The sequence below is a fragment of the Cydia amplana genome, chromosome 5, assembly GCF_948474715.1.
Source record: "Cydia amplana chromosome 5, ilCydAmpl1.1, whole genome shotgun sequence".
Lineage (NCBI taxonomy): Eukaryota > Metazoa > Arthropoda > Insecta > Lepidoptera > Tortricidae > Cydia > Cydia amplana.
The window spans coordinates 2,054,740-2,074,670 of record NC_086073.1 but is presented as its reverse complement, the minus strand read 5'-3'; the positions used below and the strand labels follow the sequence as shown (position 1 = coordinate 2,074,670).

The following is a 19,931-nucleotide window of genomic DNA, read 5'->3' as shown; positions in this document are numbered from 1 at the left end:
TGACAGTTATTTTATCACGTGGATAAAGATGGATAAAGCTATCCATAATAGGCTGGCAGCTAACTTAAGGCCAAAATTAACCGACTGCATCCAAGATGCAAGAGTAGTCAGTCGAATCAAGACATAAAACCTGACACTGTGCATTCATTCATAAAATCATTCACTTGTGTCCATCTGCTTGAAACGGATAATATTAATTGAAGTATACTTACTTGCCAAAACGGATAAATACAGGAACAAAAGCTGATACACAATATTCATTATTCATGAAATATTTAACACTTTTTTAAATAAATTTAAACATCAAACGTCAGTTTGTGTGATAAATGTTCCGTTTTTTAAATGTGACTTTTTATCAGTATCACTAACGGAAATGATAAACCACGCTCAAGTTCGTAAAGTGAAATAAATATGTTATGCAGTACTTAAAATTTATTTATTTATTATACTATGTTGTTGTCAAAGAAGCATACGACTAGCCAGATCGTAAGCAGCCACCGTTGCTTATGGACATCTGCAAATTATTTTACTTTGTCTATGATTAAAAAAAAAAAGAATAAATCATTCTTAGACCCAACTATAGACATGGTTGTTATCTTATACCTATAAACGAGCAATTTTTTATTTATATGTATATATATACCTATATATATTAAGGATCTCGGAAACGGCTCTAACGATATCGATGAAATTTGGTATATGAGGGTTTTCGGGGGCAAAAAGTCGATCTAGCTAGGTCTTATCTCTGGGAAAATGCGGATTTTTGGGTTTTTTATGTTTTCCGAGCAAAGTTCGGTTTTTTAGTTTTTACGTCCTCCTGGGTCGCAGAATTACAATTATATGTGTCCCAAATTGGGTTTGGATTTACGTTGCGATCCAACTCTCGAAGAAGTCTGCGGTTGCGTCTTGCGTCTACTTTTTATACAGTTTGTATGGGTTTGTATGGGTCAGACATTCTGTGAGGATGAACCCTATAGTGTGATTTCACATATGAACGGGACAAGTAAGTTGCAAGGGTAGTCGTTTAGACTGCCACTGCGGTCGAGCGTGCCGCAGAATTCTTTGCCGCCGGCATTATTGGGTTCGTTCTGGTGCCAGCCTTCGAATCCGGCTTCGGACAGCGTCTCATCTGTAAAAAAATCTTAATGTAATTCAAATCCGTGGTCTTTCTATCCTACTGTGCAACGCAAAGTTTAAAATAAACCGTTGTCGATAAACTTGACTATTCGTAAACCTACAACGGATCATATTCAGCATCATAACGTATTTATAGCACATGTCATAATTTTCAATCTTTATTTTTTTGTATTTTCTGCGTAGATACGACGTGTTGGTATTTATCGCTTTAAAGACACAAATTGGCAAAAGCAAAGGACTAATGTAGTCGCCATCAGATATATCTGAGCGGCCGAGGTGCTCAAAAATATCTGAGTCTGATGCCACACTCTAGCGCCTGGACAATGGGAGGCGTGAGCACCTTGACCGCTCCGACATATGGCGACTGTACCAATAATGTTTTCTTACCAAAAATTGTCAGGAATTCCCCATGTTCATTCCAATCCCAAATGCCCACACTGGCCCACCTCGAATCACCCCTTTTTATAGTGGCACTGGGATTCCTCCCAAAGATATCCTTCAGCACTTGCGCTTCCTCGTTGCTGTTGATGACTGCCAGGTGCCCCCCCTCTGCATGGCACGCCATGGCGGCTCGGTGCCAGGTTCTCGAAACCCGGTGGAACTTGTAGCAGCTGCCAGTGCGGGACTCAAGTTTGTAACCTGTCAACAAGACATTTAAAAAAAATCTTTGTTAATGTTACATTTGGATGGCGACCAGTGACATGACATGCTGCGTTTTCACTGCCAATTCCCTTGAGCGGTTCTAATTCGCGGTCTCTAATTTTAAATATTCTCAGTAACGTTACAACAGTAACAATGCTGCAGTCACCATCCCATTTTCATCCTTAAATAAAACAGACTTGCAGTATGTTAGGGTCTGATTTGATCGAATTGGTAAGACCAATGTGGTAAAAATTTTACTGGAAAAATCAAGAAGCCGCCTGCTTTCCATGAAAAGTTTACTAGACTGGAACATTCTGATACCTATAAACTAGATCTATAATTTAAGATGACTTGGGAAAAATAGAGTTTGCTTCTCTCTCTTACAACCAGAAACTCGCGGGGAGAAAAAATATGCTGGAATATAAAAGAGAATATCAGAGACGTGTCAGTACTACCTATAGCGAATAGAGATTTTGCGATTGTTGTGTGGATTGTTAAAATAATCAAGTTGTACCTATTTAAACGCTCTCTATTCTCTACTCTATTCTATTTTGAGCATTGCAAGATACTGACCTTCGGCTGTAGTTCCACACTTGTTGACAATCATCTTTTCGCTCTTCTTGCGGCAGAAGTAGGGGCGAGGGGTGTTGCAGCTCACGTCGATGGCCTCGCCTACACCGTCCAACACCACACAGTCTTCCTCGTTTTTCACATTGTTGGGCTCCCCTTCACGCCACCGGACGGAAAGGTTGGCTATGGGAATCCCTATTATCAGAAATTTATGTTGTCTTATTTCAAACTTATACAATTTGCAAAGACGGATCAACGGCATAAGAGAACAAGAACATTTAACGTTCCTATTGTAAACCATAAAGATAAAGAGCCTATTTGAGTGATCTCATAAACATAAATGATGTATAGATTTACGTCTAGTCTTTGCAAAAACTTAAATATCCCTTTCCCACTTAATCTTTAACCTGTCGAATCCCACGATATGACGTCACCATAAGCGTTCTGGCTCATATATGAGCCGTGGGAGCTGACAGATTAATGCAACAATTAGATGATAAAGGCAATAATCACATTTACCTACTCATCATAACATAATTGTAGCAATCACATTACTAAATAAGGTGACATTTGGGTTCATCGTTACTATAATGTTGCAGTATTTCTGTGCAGCTTTGCTGCTGACAGAATTGCTGTACCTACACCAAGCAACGTTGTACATCAAGCAATGCTGTACAACAAGCAATGCAGTCAGCAGCAATTCTGCAGCGAAATAATCAATTTAAAATAAAAATGACGATTGGTAAACAAACATAACACGATGAGATCGATCAATATGTCTGAATGAACACCACTATAATCTAAATATTGCTTACCGTCCATACTCATGAAATCTCCCTTGGATATGAAGGCATGTACTCCTATGTACGCGTGGCGCATGGTCAGTTTATTAGCGGCCAACATTGCTACCATCGCATTGGACATAGCGCTAGTTGTCGGGGAGGCCAAGGCGCCACCTGCAATAGAAAAATGTTCACCAGACTATAGAAGAAGGATGTTGTTTTTCTTAAGTTCAACCGATTCAGATTTAAAAACTTATTACGGTTTTGAACTGGTTTTGACTCGACCGACAATTGTATTGGTTATTGGCGTGTATCTCATGCATGACTATCATTTCATTACGCATGTGTCAAAAATACCTAAGATAGATTAAAACCATAACAAGTTGTAATCTGAATAGGGCTCCTGATCATTTTTCGCCTTTAACACTGCGCCTTTAGGGTAGACCGAGGCGAATCGGGTCATTTCGCGTTTGACGGTAAATAAATACAATTTTTAAAGGTGATACTGTTTTTATTAATATTCAGTTGGACAAATTATTTATTAATGAACAGAATCGAAGGTTCAGACATACAATAAAACTTAAATATGATTTATGAAAAATAAAATACTAAACCTCTAAGAAAATCCGATTCGCCCCATTTTTAGGGGTAAATCGGATCAAAAAAACTGTGTCATAAAATCTAAATTAATAATATTTAACAACGTTAAACAAATGATTAGGAATCACGAAGGGCAAATACTTGAGATCAACTATAATTGGTGTCTTTAATATTGCATTTGAGCCTTAATTTTATTGTTCCTTTCTAATTCAATTTTTTAACACACCGCAATATAAAGCGCAACGTAAAATCACTCCTATATGCTACTATATGTTTTAACAATAAATCTAAAACACGCTAATGGCCTTTTAGCAACAAAAATGAATAACTTAAATGAAAATAAACAAAAAAATTAAAATTTTGCATACGAGGGGTATTCAAAATATTCTCGGTATGAGAATGAAAACAAACAAGTACGAAAAGTTTGATATTTTTATTTTTCAATATACTCCCCCCCTATGTTCATACACTTAAAAGATCGATCAATTATTTTTTTTAATCCCTCGTAAAAATATTTTTTATCTTTCGTGTAAAAATGCTCCTCCACTGCCGCCTTCAATGCTTCATCGTCAGAAAATTTATTTCCACGCAGATCCTTTTTAAGATTGGGGAGCAAAAAGAAGTCGCTGAGGGCTAAGTCCGGACTATACGGTGGGTGAGTAACAGTTTTAAACCCACATTCAACAATAGCTGCCTTGGCAATATGAGCAGTATGGACGGGGGCGTTGTCATGCAGAAGCAGAATACCTTTGGTTAACTTTCCTCGCCTCTTTTCTTTAATTACATCCTTTAATTGACGTAGAATGTTAGCGTAGTACTGTCCTGTGATATTTACACCTTTTTCTTTATAATCGATTAGTAATACTCCTTCACAATCCCAAAATATCGTGGCCATGACCTTGCCAGCTGAAGGGATGACCTTGAACTTCTTGGGATGAGCTGAACCCTTAATGTGCCACTGCATGGACTCTTGTTTACTCTCTGGGTCATAATGATGAACCCAGGTTTCATCTCCAGTAACTATTCTTTGCAGCACCTCATCAGGATTTTCACCGCACAGGTCAATAAAATCGGAACAACAAGCTACACGCATGTCTTTTTGAAGCCGAGTCAGCATTCGCGGAACCCATCTTGCACTTACTTTTGACATATTAAGATGGTCATGTATAATATCATGTACGGTACCAATAGAGAGATTGGTTACTTGTGCTATAGATTTTACCTTCACTCGACCATCTTCCAATATAAGTTTTTCCACTTTATCAATATTTTCTTGTGAAGTAGCTACTACAGGCCGGCCAGGTCTAGGGTCATCTTCAATACTCTCCCTTCCGCGTTTAAACTCGCTTGACCACTTTTGAATGGTAGATAAAGAAGGAGCAGACTCACGGTAAACACAATCCATTTCCTCTTTTATGGTTTTTTGATTTTTACCCTGTTTTGTCAAGAATTTTATCATGCATCGATGTTCTAATTTAGTTAACATTGTCAATTCGCACATGATGTTCATGTTTGTTCAGCAATTGCAGAAAAACAAAAGACCATCTCGGTTCGAATTATACTTTTTTTTAATGTCAATGAATAAACCTTAGCGGCCAGTAACGAAAGAAATTTTAGAAGAGGTCGTAAGATATCAATACCGAGAATATTTTGAACGCCCCTCGTACCAAAACTTGAACATCACATATAACCGATTCACCCCATATCAGAAAATTTGTTGTTTGTTACGGGATGATAATTGCAATAGTCGATCGGCAAATAACTTCTCGGCGTCTTGGTTTAATGTTGGCTGTCCATCACGGCTTTTTGCTATTCTTTGAGACATTGTGACTCGCCTTTTCAAGCTCGTGAACGGAACGTTGTACAACTCAGCCGCTCGACGTAGGGACAGCTGTTTCGTTAGAACTTTATCAGCAGCTGTAGTCATATTTTCTGCCGACCATTCCCCCTGGTGGGTCTTCTTTTTATACGTACGCACCATCTTAGACATGCAAGCATATAATAAGCTAAACAAAACCGTCCAAAAACCTTGTTTTACAATGTGATCCTAAACGCCCCCCATCAGATGATCCGAATAACCCCATATCATAGGTTTGAATTATTTTCGCTTAACGGAAATATACTTTTAAATACAATGAAAACAGAAACAAACCAGGAAACACTATGCATGATTAACAATAAATAACAACAATTACTAACCTTTAGCCTTTCGCGTTCACTTTTATCACGGAATGTATTTGCACATTTTTTACATCGGAGTCAAAATCACAATACACCTGTACGAGGGACTCATCGGAAACCGTCACCGTGGCTGACGCGTGAGCCTTATCCAAGGGCAGTAACTGTGGCGGCTTGCGTTAGGAACAGAGTTAACCCGGGACGCTGATTGGCTGGCTGTAACTAACCACGATTTTTCAAATTTGATAAAAATGCTTATTTTGATCCGATTTCCCCAGTGATCCGAATCGCCTCGGTCGACCCTACAGATAAACCATTTGATCTTAAGAAAGCTTTAGTGGATTAAAGCAATGACCTCAAATACTGTGAATTCACAGTATTTAGATTCATCTGAATCGCGAGGAAACAAGAAAGAATTTATAACTTAAAGTAAAAAAAATATACAGACGTTCTAGGTCAAAAAGCACGTTTTAAAAAATGGTTGGAACCGCAATTGCTGCTGTCAGAGAGCAGTCCAAAGAGTAAAGTAAGTATGAGCAGTCTGCTCCCAGCTTCTAGCTGCCTAAGGGATTATGATAAAGCTGTGACACTGATATAAAATAGTTGTCATATATTATACTACCTTCAAGATGGCAGCGCAGGCGCGCGTCGGGCCAGATGGCGGGCTCGATGTGCAGGCGCAGCCACGCGTCCACTTCTGGCACGTACTCGTAGCCCATTCTAACAGGACTGCCGGTAGCATACTTGCCTAAATACAGTAGGTGATAAATAAAATAAAAAAACAACGGGTTGCACTCAGGGAGTGCCGGCAGAAGTGAAAACTCAATGACTAGTGCAAAATGCACTATGTATAATTGAGGTTAACGCCATCTATCGTTAGCGTTAATTACTTGAAACCCCTAAGCACATCACTCTTAGTACTCGAGTTATATTAATACCAGTTAGAGCGAAACTCACTAGATGGCATTTAAATCAATAAAAAACTCAATGACATTACATGTAACAGTTTTTCGATCACGTGATCTGTCTCGAGTTTAACATTTTTTTCCCACCTCAAAAAGTGCACAGCGCCGCTAAAGAAGTTTTCACTTCAAAAAATTAAAACATGTCTTCAACATCACAACAAAACATCATTCAATTATTTATTTGACAATACAAAATATAAAGTTTAACTGTACCTACTTTTTTTTCAACGGATAACTAATACTCATCGAGACAGTTCCAACAAACCCAACACAATTAGGTTGCGTTGTTTAATCTCAGTATCATGAGATTGCTAGGCCACCCTTCTATGTCCATCATCAGATCAGCTCAATGGAATAATGGGAAGTGGGTATAATTTACCTTGCAAGATTTGACCCTAACATAGATCCATACATACAAACATTGCAAGTTAAATAAAAGCTTAAATAACAGATAATTCTTATTAGGGCATCGTAAATATGTATCATTATTGAAAATCTTACCTTGCAGCAAATTTGCACTTAATAATAAAAACCAATAATACACTTTCAACATGTTTTATAAAACATATGGCTTTAGTTATTTAACAAAATGTGACAAATACTTAAGGAAAAGTTAATGTGAAAAAAAAATACACGTCCTATTTACTCTTTGCAGCTAAAAAATAAAAAAATAAAAAAGATCACTCAATTTTGTGATGTACGTGTTATCAGTACGTGCACGCAAAAACATAACCAAGTTTGTTTAAGTTTGAGCATACAGCATGTTTATTAATAACTAGCTGCGCCCGCGGCTCCGCCCGCGTGGAATTCGGTCTGTGTCAGTAAGCTAATTCATCCCTAATTTCTCTTTCCCCTGGAGGCGGAACTTGAAGTAAAGTTGACAGATGGATACGATTAGGGGACTGAAGTCCAGATAAAATATTTTACAATTAATAGGTAGGTACTTACCACTAAACAAAACTACACTTCAAAACCAATAGTTTTTTTCGCCCTTATTCCAATATTAGACGTGATTTAAACGACACAGAGTTATAGTAGGTGTATAACGGACAATACAGTACTACTTTTGTATTTTTACGTTCTTGACTGTACCTATCCAAATCATGTCCATGGCAAATATCATCCAATTCTGTCCTCCAGTCAAATCATTCTGAGCATGAAAAATTAAGAATTATACACATAGAAATCCATACTTCCTAACAAACTTTCGAATTTAGGTCTAATATTATATTAGTTAGAAGTAAGATTAGAGGAAAGGAGAATATTATAGATATCAAAAACTTGAGGCCGATTATTTACACTTTATTTACAGTTGTTTATGTATGCATAACTAAATATCTACATATATGTATGTACCGGGGATTACTTTTAAGAGTGTAAAAAAATGTTTAATTATAAATTGGCCTAAGTTGTAGTCGCTTGGTAGGGTGCCCAGAATGCCACCTTTATCAAAGTAGGCTTAACTTTAAAAGTTAAAAACGCGAGCGTAGTGAGCGCGAATTTTTTTTTGATTAAAAGAAATTGAGAGATGAGAGAAATGTTGTCAGGGACACAGCCGCAATGGTTTACGTGAAACGTTGGTGTGGATATCTAACGCGAAAGCCGAAGGCCGAGCTCCATGTAGGGCCGAAGGCCCGAAGCTTCCAGGCTGTCAGTGCTTAAGCACAGAACAATAGTATCAGTGTCTAAATGCGAAGGCCGAAGGCCGAACTCCGCGTAGGGCCAAAGGCCCGAAGCGTCCAGGATGTCAGTGCTTAAGTCGTAGTAGTAGTCGCTCGGTAGGGTGCCCAGAATGCCACCTTTATCAAATTAGACTTAACCTTTAAAATCGTATTAAAAACGCGAGCGTAGCGAGCGCGAATTTTTTTTGATAGAAAAAAAATTAGAGATGCTATGTCAGGGACATAGCCGCAGTGGTTTACGTGAAATTTTGGTGTGGATATCTAATGCGAAAGCTGAAGGCCGAGCTTCATGTAGGGTCGAAGGCCCGAAGCGTCCAGAATGTCAATGCTTAAGTCGTAGTAGTAGTCGCTCGGTAGGGTGCCCAGAATGCCACCTTTATCAAAGTGGGCTTAACCCTTAAAATCGTATTAAAAACGCGAGCGTAGCGAGCGCGAATTTTTTTTTTATACAAAAAAAAATTAGAGAGGCTATGTCATGGACATAGCCGCAGTGGTTTACGTGAAATTTTGGTGTGGATATCTAATGCGAAAGCCGAAGGCCGAGCTCCATGTAGGGCCGAAGGCCCGAAGCGTCCAGGATGTCAGTGCTTAATCACAGAACAATGGTATCAGTGTCTAAATGCGAAAGCCGAAGGCCGAGCTCCGCTTAGGGCCGAAGGCCCGAAGCGTCCGTCGTAGTAGTAGTCGCTCGGTAGGGTGCCCAGAATGCCACCTTTATCAAAGTAGGCTTAACTTTAAAAGTTAAAAACGCGAGCGTAGCGAGCGCGAATTTTTTTGATAGAAAAAATTGAGAGAGGCTATGTCAGGGACACCGCCGCAATGGTTGAATTTTGGTGTGGATATCTAATGCGAAAGCCGAAGGCCGAGCTCCTCGTAGGGCCGAAGGCCCGAAGCGTCCTGGATGTCAGTGCTTAATCACAGAACAATAGTATAAGTGTCTAAGTGCGAAGGCCGAAGGCCGAGCTCCGCGTAGGGCGGAAGGCCGAAGCGTCCAGGCTGTCAGTGCTTAAACACAGAACAATAGTATTAATGTAGGTTAATGTGTGTGCTGGGCTCTCCAGTATCCGCTGATGCACCACAGTACTTACCGTCGAGCGCGTCTGTCGTGCGAATCCGCTGAGCGGTCAACCGCTCTTCGCACTGCGTGAACGTCTCCGATTCTTCCTCAGATTCCTGAGACCGTGCTACCTTGTAACCTCAATACGTTGCGAGAATTTCGCGAAAAATTCGTTTTTTTTCGGAAAGGTATGGTAACGCGTTTAAAATGCAAGTCCCAAATTGTTTGACATTTACAAAGACTTAATACCTATTTAAAATTTAAAAACTTTCGCGTTTCGAACACATATTAACTCACATTTATAGACGGGCCTATCTCGAAATTTATTTTATTACCTTTATTTACCGACGTTTCGACACAGGTTTCACTGGTCATGGTCGCGGCTAACTGATGTCCCAACAAAATGTCAAAACAGAGATTTGTGCAACTACCCGACGAAAAGTGTATGAAAAAGTTTGGGGTAGACATCATATTTTAAACCACCCACTTCACATAATGTTAATTATTGTCAATAAACCCGCGATAGACCCGTCTATAAATGTGATTTAATATGTATTTGCAAACACGTTTGACATTGACTAAGAAAAATGTTGTTTTTTTACAAAGTACATACCTACACAAAAAAAAAGTTTACACCACTTTATTAAGTTAGCGCCATAAGATTCAGGTGCAAACATAACTTAATTGAGTGTAGTGGCCACCCCCCTTTTAGGGGTTGAATTTTTCTAGCCTAAAATAGGGCCAGGGAGTTTCTTGACAGATTAGTAAAGTTTGCATCAAAATCCGTTCAGCCGTTTTCACGTGATGCGCGGTCAAATAAACAGATAAACAGATAAACAGATAAACAGACAAACAGACAAACAGACAAAAATTCTAAAAACTGTTGGAACGTGTTCTGTTATCGATTCTAAGTATCCCCAACCAACTTTTTTTCGAATATCTTCCATGTACAGACTTTCGACCCTCTTCAGCTTTATTATATGTATAGATGATACACAAATGTATAATTATGAAGAGCAACACAACTGCCATCAAACTGTTGGCAGTAATATTTCAACGTAACAACTATTATGTTCCGTGTCTTATGAAAATACAAATTAATAATATTAAGATTTTTTTTATGATATGGGAGGCAAACGAGCAGTAAGCGATTACCGCCGCCCATGGACACCCGCAACACCAGAAGGGTTGCAAGCGCGTTGCCGGCCTTTAAGATGGGAGTACGCTCTTTTCTTGAAGGTTTGAAGGTGTATCGGTCCGGAAATACCGCAGGCGACAGTTCATTCCACAGTTTGGCTATGCACAGTTAATTAAAAACGCCGAGTTTGCAGCGAGCTCGGCCGAATTTCACCTTCCCATACAAACGGAGTATCGTTATCATTTAAAACTAGGTACGTGTTGGATTGTAATGAAATTTTGCACATTATTATTATTATTAAAGCCTTTTTTTATTCCTTAAATGTGTTAATCTCTAATTTAAATATATTTAGTTACATTATATATATTTTATATTAAGGACCCCTGTCGGGTATAGTAATGTAAAAGTAGTAATGAAATTTTGCACATACAATGACATATTATGAGGTATATCTATGCCTGTAATTAGCTAATATAGCTTCAGTTTATACAACAAACGAAATAGGTATATACTTAAAGCAAAAACAAGTTTTGTATGAAAAAATTAAATCCGCTGTATTTTTTTTTATTTGATATCTGAAACTACACTAACTAATTACAGGCATAGATATACTTTATCCTATTGTAAATACAAAGTTTCAGAGCAAGAGTTGTTTTAAAATAAGAGAATAACTACCTACGTTTGTACGTACGTAGAACCGAGTTTGCTGCGGACTCTTAAAAACGAGATGGTAGGTAAAAATAAAATAACATTTATTATAACTTGGCTCATCTTTGTGTATTTTTATACACAACATAATATAGGTACCTACCTAACGAGGGATAACATGGGCACAGGATGAGGTAACGATAAAATATGATGTCCGTCGGCATGTGTAGGTATTTACATAAAGGGATTCCGAGGAATGATAACAATTATAAATTAAATTTGCTTGATGCGATGAGTCAAATACATATAAAAAGGTCCCTTTTAAGGACAAAACAACAAAACAAAACAAGAATTTGACTAAATTCTAGGGATTGACAGGAAAACCTATGCTGGCGCCATCTCCGCAACCCCATTATACGTAGATGCAGTAAAATCATCATTGGCATAGTTTTAAAGTGTGATCTCGCAGATAGATGGCGCCAGCTTGTCGCAAGGATCGTCGTTGAGCATGCCCGAGCGCAGAATGAAACCGCATGATTCGCCGTCCTTGTTGTTCGGCTCGCCTGGAGACCATACCTCGTATCCGGTCGCGTTGAGTGGCTCTTCTGTAATGCAAAAATATAAAAGTTTTTGGTAAAAAAAAAACATTTTTTGATAAAAACTTTTCTTGCTTACTGTACTTTTTACTCAACGAGCAACTGACACAATTTAACAAATTCAAACACAATTAGGTTGCCTTGTTTTATCACAGAGTTATACCAAGATCAAAACCAGAATAAATTGTTAAATCATAATCGGCTTCAACGTCTTTGTACTTACGCCAAAGTCATGAATCTGATTGTGATATAGATACCTACAGTCGTGACACACTCTGATAGTAATCTCACCATCAATGGTTACCCATTCCCCGGCTTTTGTCCTAAATCCGATGATCGCCTGATCAGGAGACAGGTTTTCTTTAAACATTGTCCGCAACATTTGAGCCTCTTCAGGGCTATCGATAACAGCCAATTCTCCACCTTCCTCGTGGCACATTACGTAGGCTTGGAACCAGGTTCTAAACGTTCGGTGGAACTTATAGCAGCTGGCGAAGCGAAGTTCCAATTTGTATTCTGTGAAAAATTGGTTGAAGATATGAAGAGTTATGACTCATAACCCATTGATAGAGATTTAAGGGCCCACTGATTACCAGTTCGCCGGACGATATCGGCCTGCCAGTTAAACACAATAACGTTATAGTTCCGAACAACTGACAGGCTGATATCGTCCGGCGGACTGATAATCTGTGGGACCCTTTAGATAGAGAAAGGCCTCAAGATTACTAAAATAAATTGTTAGCCGTAATTGTGGTCTAAATTGATTTCAAAAACTGCTCACTGAACCTACCGCACCTTAAATTACACTCACCGATACTGCCACATAAGTTCCGAGTAATGGTATCGTTGTCCTGTCGACAGAAGTATGGGAGTTCCCTTGCACAGTTCACGTCCACCAGAGCGCCCGCTCCAGCCAGCGCCGAGCAATCCTCGGTATCAGCGGCGCCGTCAGCCCAGCACAGCGGGACAGAGTTGAGCGGAACTCCTGTTAGTTGTTACACACTTTGATGAAAATGTTAACTCCTATGGTCATCGGCCATCGCCATCGGTTTGACTTTCAATATATATGTGACTCTATGTTAAAAAAAGTAGGATAGGGGAAAACGACGAAGCCTATTGCGATAGCTTTATTGTTCGTGTGTATATAGTGGCGACGCCTGTTGCTGATATCGGTTGTACCCACCTGTTCGTCAGGTGCCTTTGCGGATTTGATTTTGTCAAATTAAATTACCTAATTCTAATGTTGTCTTCTGATGTAGATAGATATATAGGTTTTTGAATCATGACTTAATCCTACTGCATTTTGACTTAGGTATCCCGAAAATATAAACGAAAGGCTAAGTTGCTAAGTGATACCAAAATATAAATCAGGTATGGTCAAGTATCTGTATTAAAACTGATATTATTTCCCAACTTCCTGTTAACACTTCCGAATCGTAGCCTCTACAAGATCGTTCGTCTTAATAAACTTATAACTATAAGGAATCTAATATCCAACGCATACAAAGAACAACCTCACATATACGAATGATTAACATAATAAGCAGGCTTAAAATACCTACGTATTCAACAACCTTAGCTATTCAACAACTTACCGCCAAGGACCTGTTCTCCAGAACTGAGGGACTTTATTCTAGTAAACAGAGTTCCCATTAACTGCCGCTCGGCCAGCATGACCAGCATCACCTGCGCCAATGTCCTGGTCGTGGGGGATGCTAGGATTCCACCTAAAACGGTTCATACGGCAAGGCTCGGAATGGATAAATAGTACTTTTTAATATCACGTCGGTGGCAAGCATACAGCCCGTCTCATGGTTAGCACTCACCGTAACCTTTGGACGCCTGCAACTCCAGGCTTATATTGCGTATTTTCGACTTTTTTAAAACCTAAACGTCATATATTCAAGAACCCCATACTGTAGTCCTGTGAAAATACTTCAGCAAGATAACAATACGATTTTTTAATGTAAAATCTCCTTTTAAGTGTTCAGACGTTCCATTCTTTCTTTGAACATTATTCCATTGATGAGGGAAGCAGAGACGCTTTCCATATAGATTTTCATACATTGACCCGCATGTTGCTGTCTCTATAGAACGCGAATAATTATATTGATGTCAAGGTCGCACAGTGACTTTGGCAACCGGCATTATACGCGTGCAATAGAGATAGCAACAGTCAATCTACGGAAATATATATGGAAAGCGTATCTGCTTTACCTTATAGAGGGTCTTACCTTCTTGTTGGCAACGCATCTTGGCGTTCGACAGGGAGGTGGGTTTGGTGTGAAGGTTCAACCACGCGTCCGCGTCTCGACTATAGTCGTAGCCGGTGGGCCTGTTAGCACAGGAGCCTATGAAGTGAATGCCGTTGAAAAGGTGGGTACTTACGTAGGTATGGTTGAGGATCGCGGCGCGGCACTGAAATATCATATCAGGGTGCCTAGCCAAGACCTAGCCTAGACTAGATAAGATCATTGCTCGTTATAGAAGGGATGATCTAGACAACCAGATAAAATAATCTAAAAATGTAGCGTACGCAGGTCTGCTAGATGGACCAAAGTTGATGCAAGATGTGCATTTTGGTAGTAAATAATAGAGTTGTGAGCAGCTGATGACGTGCAGATTATTAATGGTTTTATTGCTATGAATTAATATTTTGAGCTAAATAGGGAACGCTGCCAGTCTTCTCGGCACCATAACACATGACAGCGACCTGGGGAGCATTTTTTATTTATAAGATAATTTAAGTTTTATTATACCTACATGTAGTTTAGTTTTATTATTTTAGTTTGTCTTTTTATATATCAATCAATTTTCCTAGATATATATTTATATTTTAGATTGTTTTCGATTTCGACGTACTTAATAATAGGGAATAAGTCATAATAAACCAGAAAAATAATACAACTTACCCACAAATAAAAAAGAACACAAATATAATAATTTAAACATTATTAAAGAACGGTCAGTTTTAGGTATGGATATTGTGCAAATTTTAGCACTTCTTTAAACCAATTAAATCTAGTTTAATATTTGAATTTTATTTTTAAGGTCAATGTGGATAGCACCGGAATATAAAGGAAGAACTTCACCCCTTCTTTTCTACCAACCTACATAAATTGGCCTGATGACAAATTTTGAAATCCCTTTTATTATTGTCGGTACACTTGTACCGGTTCCGAAAAACACAATATTTCAGCTATACTCATAAGATTTAACATAAATAATTGCATTTTGTATAGCTAGTTTAAACCTCGCGCGAAAACGCCTCGCAAGCCATTTGTGACGTCATTAATTAGTTGGTGGAAGGGTGATAGACATTGTATTGTTTACATACTTACAGTTACGAATTTTCCCTTGAATCCGAATGATATTGTTAATTCAGCACCATATATTATTATGATTAGGGATGATAAATACATTACAAACATTAATCACAATAATTCATTTTATTCATAAACTCTCACACAGTTCCAGTTTAAGATTAATTATTTAGATAATTCTGAGTGAAAATCACCGAGCGCCGGTTTTACTTTTTAATTTTTAATTTTTTCTTGTTACGACAGCCAACAACATTCAGCCAAATAATTAAAAAAGTTTTTTGGTGAAATATCGTATTATTTAGCATTTTATTTATTTAATTACAAATAAATATTTACTTTACATCGTGTAATAATATTTTCACCTCAGCAGCTCGAACAAGGGTACTTTGATTCTTAAAAACAGTGAGCAAAATGCGATTTTGCTCACTGAGTGAGACAAAATAACATTCAAGTGACCTTTATAGTCTAATGTCATTTCAACATGCGGGGTCTAATAAAAGTTCGAAATACTTGGGTTCTATTATCTCTGTCCCTTTCACACTGTTAGCAAAAAGAAACAGACAAAAAAAAGTTAAAACGACATTCAACGGTATATTCACGGTTTATAATAGACCCCCGAAAAACTTCAGACCGCATCGTTCCAAACCACGTACGAGTATGAATTCTTAATAATTAATTAATAAAAATAAAGTTTAAGATTTGATAAAAACTGATAAAATACTATATTTTAGGTATTTTATTGTACAATTAAAATAATGAACTCAAAAAATACACAGATCATCACGCAAAATTAATTATTTTACTTTTAAGAATTTCTACCACAGTTGACAAATAATACGTACCTATCCGCAATTCGGACCGTATCTTATCTTAAAGATTTTTTTTACAAAAAAAAGTTGTCGATTGAAGTGTCAGTTAATGTTTGTTATTTCTATATTATTTTACTGGAATTTATTAATACGTTTTGTTTTTGTGTTCCATTGCGGTAATTAAACTTAATTGTTTGTATATCTTAGGAAAACATGAGTGCAGGTATTAAGTGATGAAGAAGGATTACATTTTTCAAGTTGTCTAATAGGTATGTTCTCACTGCTCAGGTGAAAAATGTTGTGTACTACACGAGATCAAAGTTATTTACATCTCTTGCGCTTTTGAGTCCCTTACTACGCTCAAGATTCTAAATTAGATTCACGAGCGTAGCGAGAATCTTTCGCTTGCACGGGACTCAAAATAAGCACTCGAAGAAATATCAAACTTTGATCACTTGTTGTACAAATAACTATTTTTGGACGTAATAAATGTTTAGTGGCGAAGTAATATTTTTTTTGAACCTCCAAACTCTTTGGTGAGGATGTATGGATTACAGTTAATGAGGTTGTCTATGCTGCTCTAAGAAATACGTCATGGATTGATGACGTCACTCCTTAGCTCGCTTCTGATTGGCGTTTCAGTCAAAATGGCTGATTGGGGAATGTTGCACTTTTATTTTATTGAATATATTAATCATCCTAATGTTTATCGACATTGGGCCATTTTTTAGAACTATATTAACATATATACTTATATGTTTCTTTGAAACCATTATTTCCATGATTCTTTGTTACTGTCATCAGGCCAATTGTATAGGCATATAAAAAGGGCTCCGGCGCGGCCCGACTCCAGTGGCCTATTTTATAAAGCTACAAGTTACAATTTACAAGCGGAATAAGTCTCGTTCTAACACACAGGGTTAGAAAGTGACTTCCGCTTATAAATTGTAACTTGTAGCTTTATAAAATAGGCCACAGGTGGGAATCGTACATAAAGAGGCCCACTGATTATCAGTCCGCCGGACGTCATCAGCCTGTCAGTTAGAACAAAAAGTTGACAGTTCCGAACAACTGACAGGCTGATATCGTCCGGCGGCATGAATCTAGTATTTTAACTGGATCGGTCATGAGGGGTGGGGGGAAATGACCGAACGGGATAGGCTTATGTAGGTATCTTTCAGTAGGAGTAGCAGCGAAAGCGCTAAGTATTATTGTTTGTCCTTGTCACAGTCTCACATTTTTTTTATTCCCCACCATAAATTAGTAATGGATTATAGTGGGCAACAAATAAATTCGACCAATCATAGTGTCGCATTGCCTATGTTTTGTCCCTCACGGAGGCACGCGTATACCACTTCTATAGGATCCTACCTTCTATGTCCGGCGGACTGATAGAGTCGGTGCGGAAAGAGAAGAGTCGTGGATTGTATTGGGCCCCATACATTCCACGACTCTTCTGTTTCCGCACAGACCTTAATCAGTGGGCCCCTTAAGTGGAGTATATAAATATGTGTACAAACGCAAGAGTTAGGAGGAAGCTTGTGAACGGTATTCCCTTTACTTATATCTTATATTACAGATGCTCTTCTTCACATTGACCTTATTGCAAGCCCGGTAGAGGTAGATGGTAGACAAAGGAGAACTAAATTGAGCCAAAAGGGCAAAAAATGATCTGTCCTTGGTCCTTGATCTGTCCCCCGTCAATATGTCACGTAAATTTTGAAAGCTGGTATCATCCAAAGAGAATATAACACTACGGTATATCATCTGTCTAGCATAGAGTAACTTATAACTTTGCTTATACATAATAACTCATAATAAGGTCAATGTGGCTAACACGTCACAAGATTGAGATAAGTCCAGAACGAGCGTATTTTACGCATTTCTGCGTAAATAGGTTTCTCGGAATCTTTGAGATTTCCAGTTTGTTTAAGTTTAGTGTGTGTTAGTATGTCAAGCTGGATATGTTCAGTACTGTCACTTGTCAGTAGCAATGTAAAGCGAAATAAAGTATGGTATCCCTACGAAACAAACAAAAAGCATCAGCAATGTAAGTACATTGAGCATGAATCTAGTATTAAACTGGAGTGGGCATGAGTGGTGGGGATAACTGACAGAACGGGATAGTCTTATGTATCTTTCATTAGAAGTAGCGCTAAAGCGCTATTATTGTTTGTCCTTGTCAAAGTCTCACATTTTTTTTAATTCCCCAAATAAATTAGTATGGATTATAGTGGGCAACAAATAAATTCGACCAATCATAGCGTCGCATTGCGTATGTTTTGTCTCTCACGGAGGCACGCGTAGACCACTTCTATAGGATGCTACCTTCTATGACATTGAACAACGATTCCACAGAAACAAAACAGTTCCACAGATAAGATATAAATGACACGCGATTTTCGAACAATTTAAACGTATGGTTGCTAAGTTGCTTACTCGCGATTTTTCAAATTTGCCACCTTTTTCTACTGACAAGATTAGCTTGACCAAGTATAGTTTTAAGTAATCGTTTTTCAAAGGCAATTTTAATTTTGGGAGTTTTTTACTGATGGACAGTGTAAAATAGGCTTAAGTTTTTAGGAGTTCGAACTACTAGAGAAAATTGTAATATGTAATTGTAAAATAATTGTAAAATGGGTCATATGGACATGTTCCCATGTGTTTTTGGTTAAAGTTGGTCGAGTTATTTATTATTACATTCGTCACCGCAAATTAATTTCCATTTATGTCGCTTGTTTCATACAAAACCCAAAAAAATATATAAAATCTATAAGATTTTCGATGGAAATATTAAATTTAGTAAGCAAAGCATAATGTCTTAAGTAAGGAGTAAAGTAAGGGTTAAGCAATGTTTTATATATGTCACCGTAAAATTGTAAACATTCGTCATATTATAATCTCGCTAGTTACATTATAAACTGACGGTAGGGAGATTATAATCTAAACTAACCTAACCTACGTTAGATTATAAACTAACGGGTTCACAATCTTACGGTGTCATTATATCATACCATCCTGCTCCAATACCATCACGTGCACGTTGGCCGACCGCGGTGGCTGAAGCACTGGGTGCAGCTACATGCCCCACTGTGTCAGAATTTGTTTTAAGATTATGTTTATACTAACGGGTCTCTATTGTTTCCCAAATAGTTTTAAGCCATAATGTATTGTTTGTCCGAATTTTTGTTATTCATAATTCATTTGGTTCAGAAACGCGTCACTTTTCAGGATTGTCATAAAACAAACCTAACCTAACCTAACCTATCAATGGGATAACCTAACGAAAACCATGAAATGTTAACGGTTTCAGTTTTATGACTAATGATAATATGACAAACAATACATTATGACTTAAAACTTTATGGGAAACAACGGGACCCCTTATACTAACCCTAGCTTTAAGAATTTTAGTATTTATGTTACTAACACATTATGGACTTTTGTTCGAAATAAATGATATTCTATTCTATTCTATTCTATATACTCCGAAAGCTATAAGTTTGCTTACAATGTTATATTTACAGTTGACGGTCTATGTTTATTTGTTTATATGAATTAAGTTTACGTTACATGATTAGGTAAAGGTATGTCATCGTATGGAGACAACGGCAAAGTTACATTTGTATCTCACTATTCGTATTCATATTTGTAAAATACGAAAGTTATATTCGTACCTATTCGTAAACTATTCGTTGCATACTGCTTTTGTTTTTTTAAACACAATGATTAAGTATTTTCTTATGCTAAAAGTGGATATTCCGTAGAAATTTCTTATGACGCGTGTAAAATAACATGAATAAA

The 19,931-nt window shown here is 37.8% G+C and overlaps 2 protein-coding genes across 2 annotated transcripts; both read right to left on the bottom strand.

Annotated features, from left to right (window-relative positions):
- Positions 1-971: 971 nt before the first annotated feature.
- Positions 972-6,656, bottom strand: LOC134648215 (secretory phospholipase A2 receptor-like). Its single transcript, XM_063502699.1, has 5 exons — positions 6,532-6,656; positions 3,165-3,305; positions 2,353-2,544; positions 1,525-1,776; positions 972-1,129 (listed from the first exon to the last, which is right to left on the bottom strand). Exons 1-5 carry the CDS (start codon positions 6,626-6,628, stop codon positions 972-974), a joined length of 840 nt encoding a protein of 279 aa, XP_063358769.1. The 5' UTR covers positions 6,629-6,656.
- Positions 6,657-11,849: 5,193 nt separating this feature from the next.
- Positions 11,850-14,425, bottom strand: LOC134648214 (C-type mannose receptor 2-like). The gene is made up of 5 exons (XM_063502698.1): positions 14,230-14,425; positions 13,591-13,722; positions 12,807-12,980; positions 12,287-12,511; positions 11,850-12,004 (listed from the first exon to the last, which is right to left on the bottom strand). The coding sequence occupies exons 1-5, from the start codon at positions 14,423-14,425 to the stop codon at positions 11,850-11,852; spliced, it is 882 nt and encodes a 293-aa protein (XP_063358768.1).
- Between the last annotated feature and the right edge of the window lie 5,506 nt (positions 14,426-19,931).

What these genes read in the sequence shown, in the direction of transcription:
- LOC134648215 (XM_063502699.1), bottom strand. Translation starts at nt 6,628, where the DNA reads ATGGGCTACGAGTACGTGCCAGAAGTGGACGCGTGGCTGCGCCTGCAC. An exon ending in AGATTTCATGAGTATGGACG is followed by an intron (nt 2,545 to 3,164) that starts GTAAGCAATATT and finishes TTCTGATAATAG; the next exon opens with GGATTCCCATAGCCAACCTT. An exon ending in GTGTGGAACTACAGCCGAAG is followed by an intron (nt 1,777 to 2,352) that starts GTCAGTATCTTG and finishes TCTTGTTGACAG; the next exon opens with GTTACAAACTTGAGTCCCGC.
- LOC134648214 (XM_063502698.1), bottom strand. Translation starts at nt 14,425, where the DNA reads ATGATATTTCAGTGCCGCGCCGCGATCCTCAACCATACCTACGTAAGT. An exon ending in TGGAGAACAGGTCCTTGGCG is followed by an intron (nt 12,981 to 13,590) that starts GTAAGTTGTTGA and finishes AACAACTAACAG; the next exon opens with GAGTTCCGCTCAACTCTGTC. An exon ending in GAACTTATGTGGCAGTATCG is followed by an intron (nt 12,512 to 12,806) that starts GTGAGTGTAATT and finishes AATTTTTCACAG; the next exon opens with AATACAAATTGGAACTTCGC.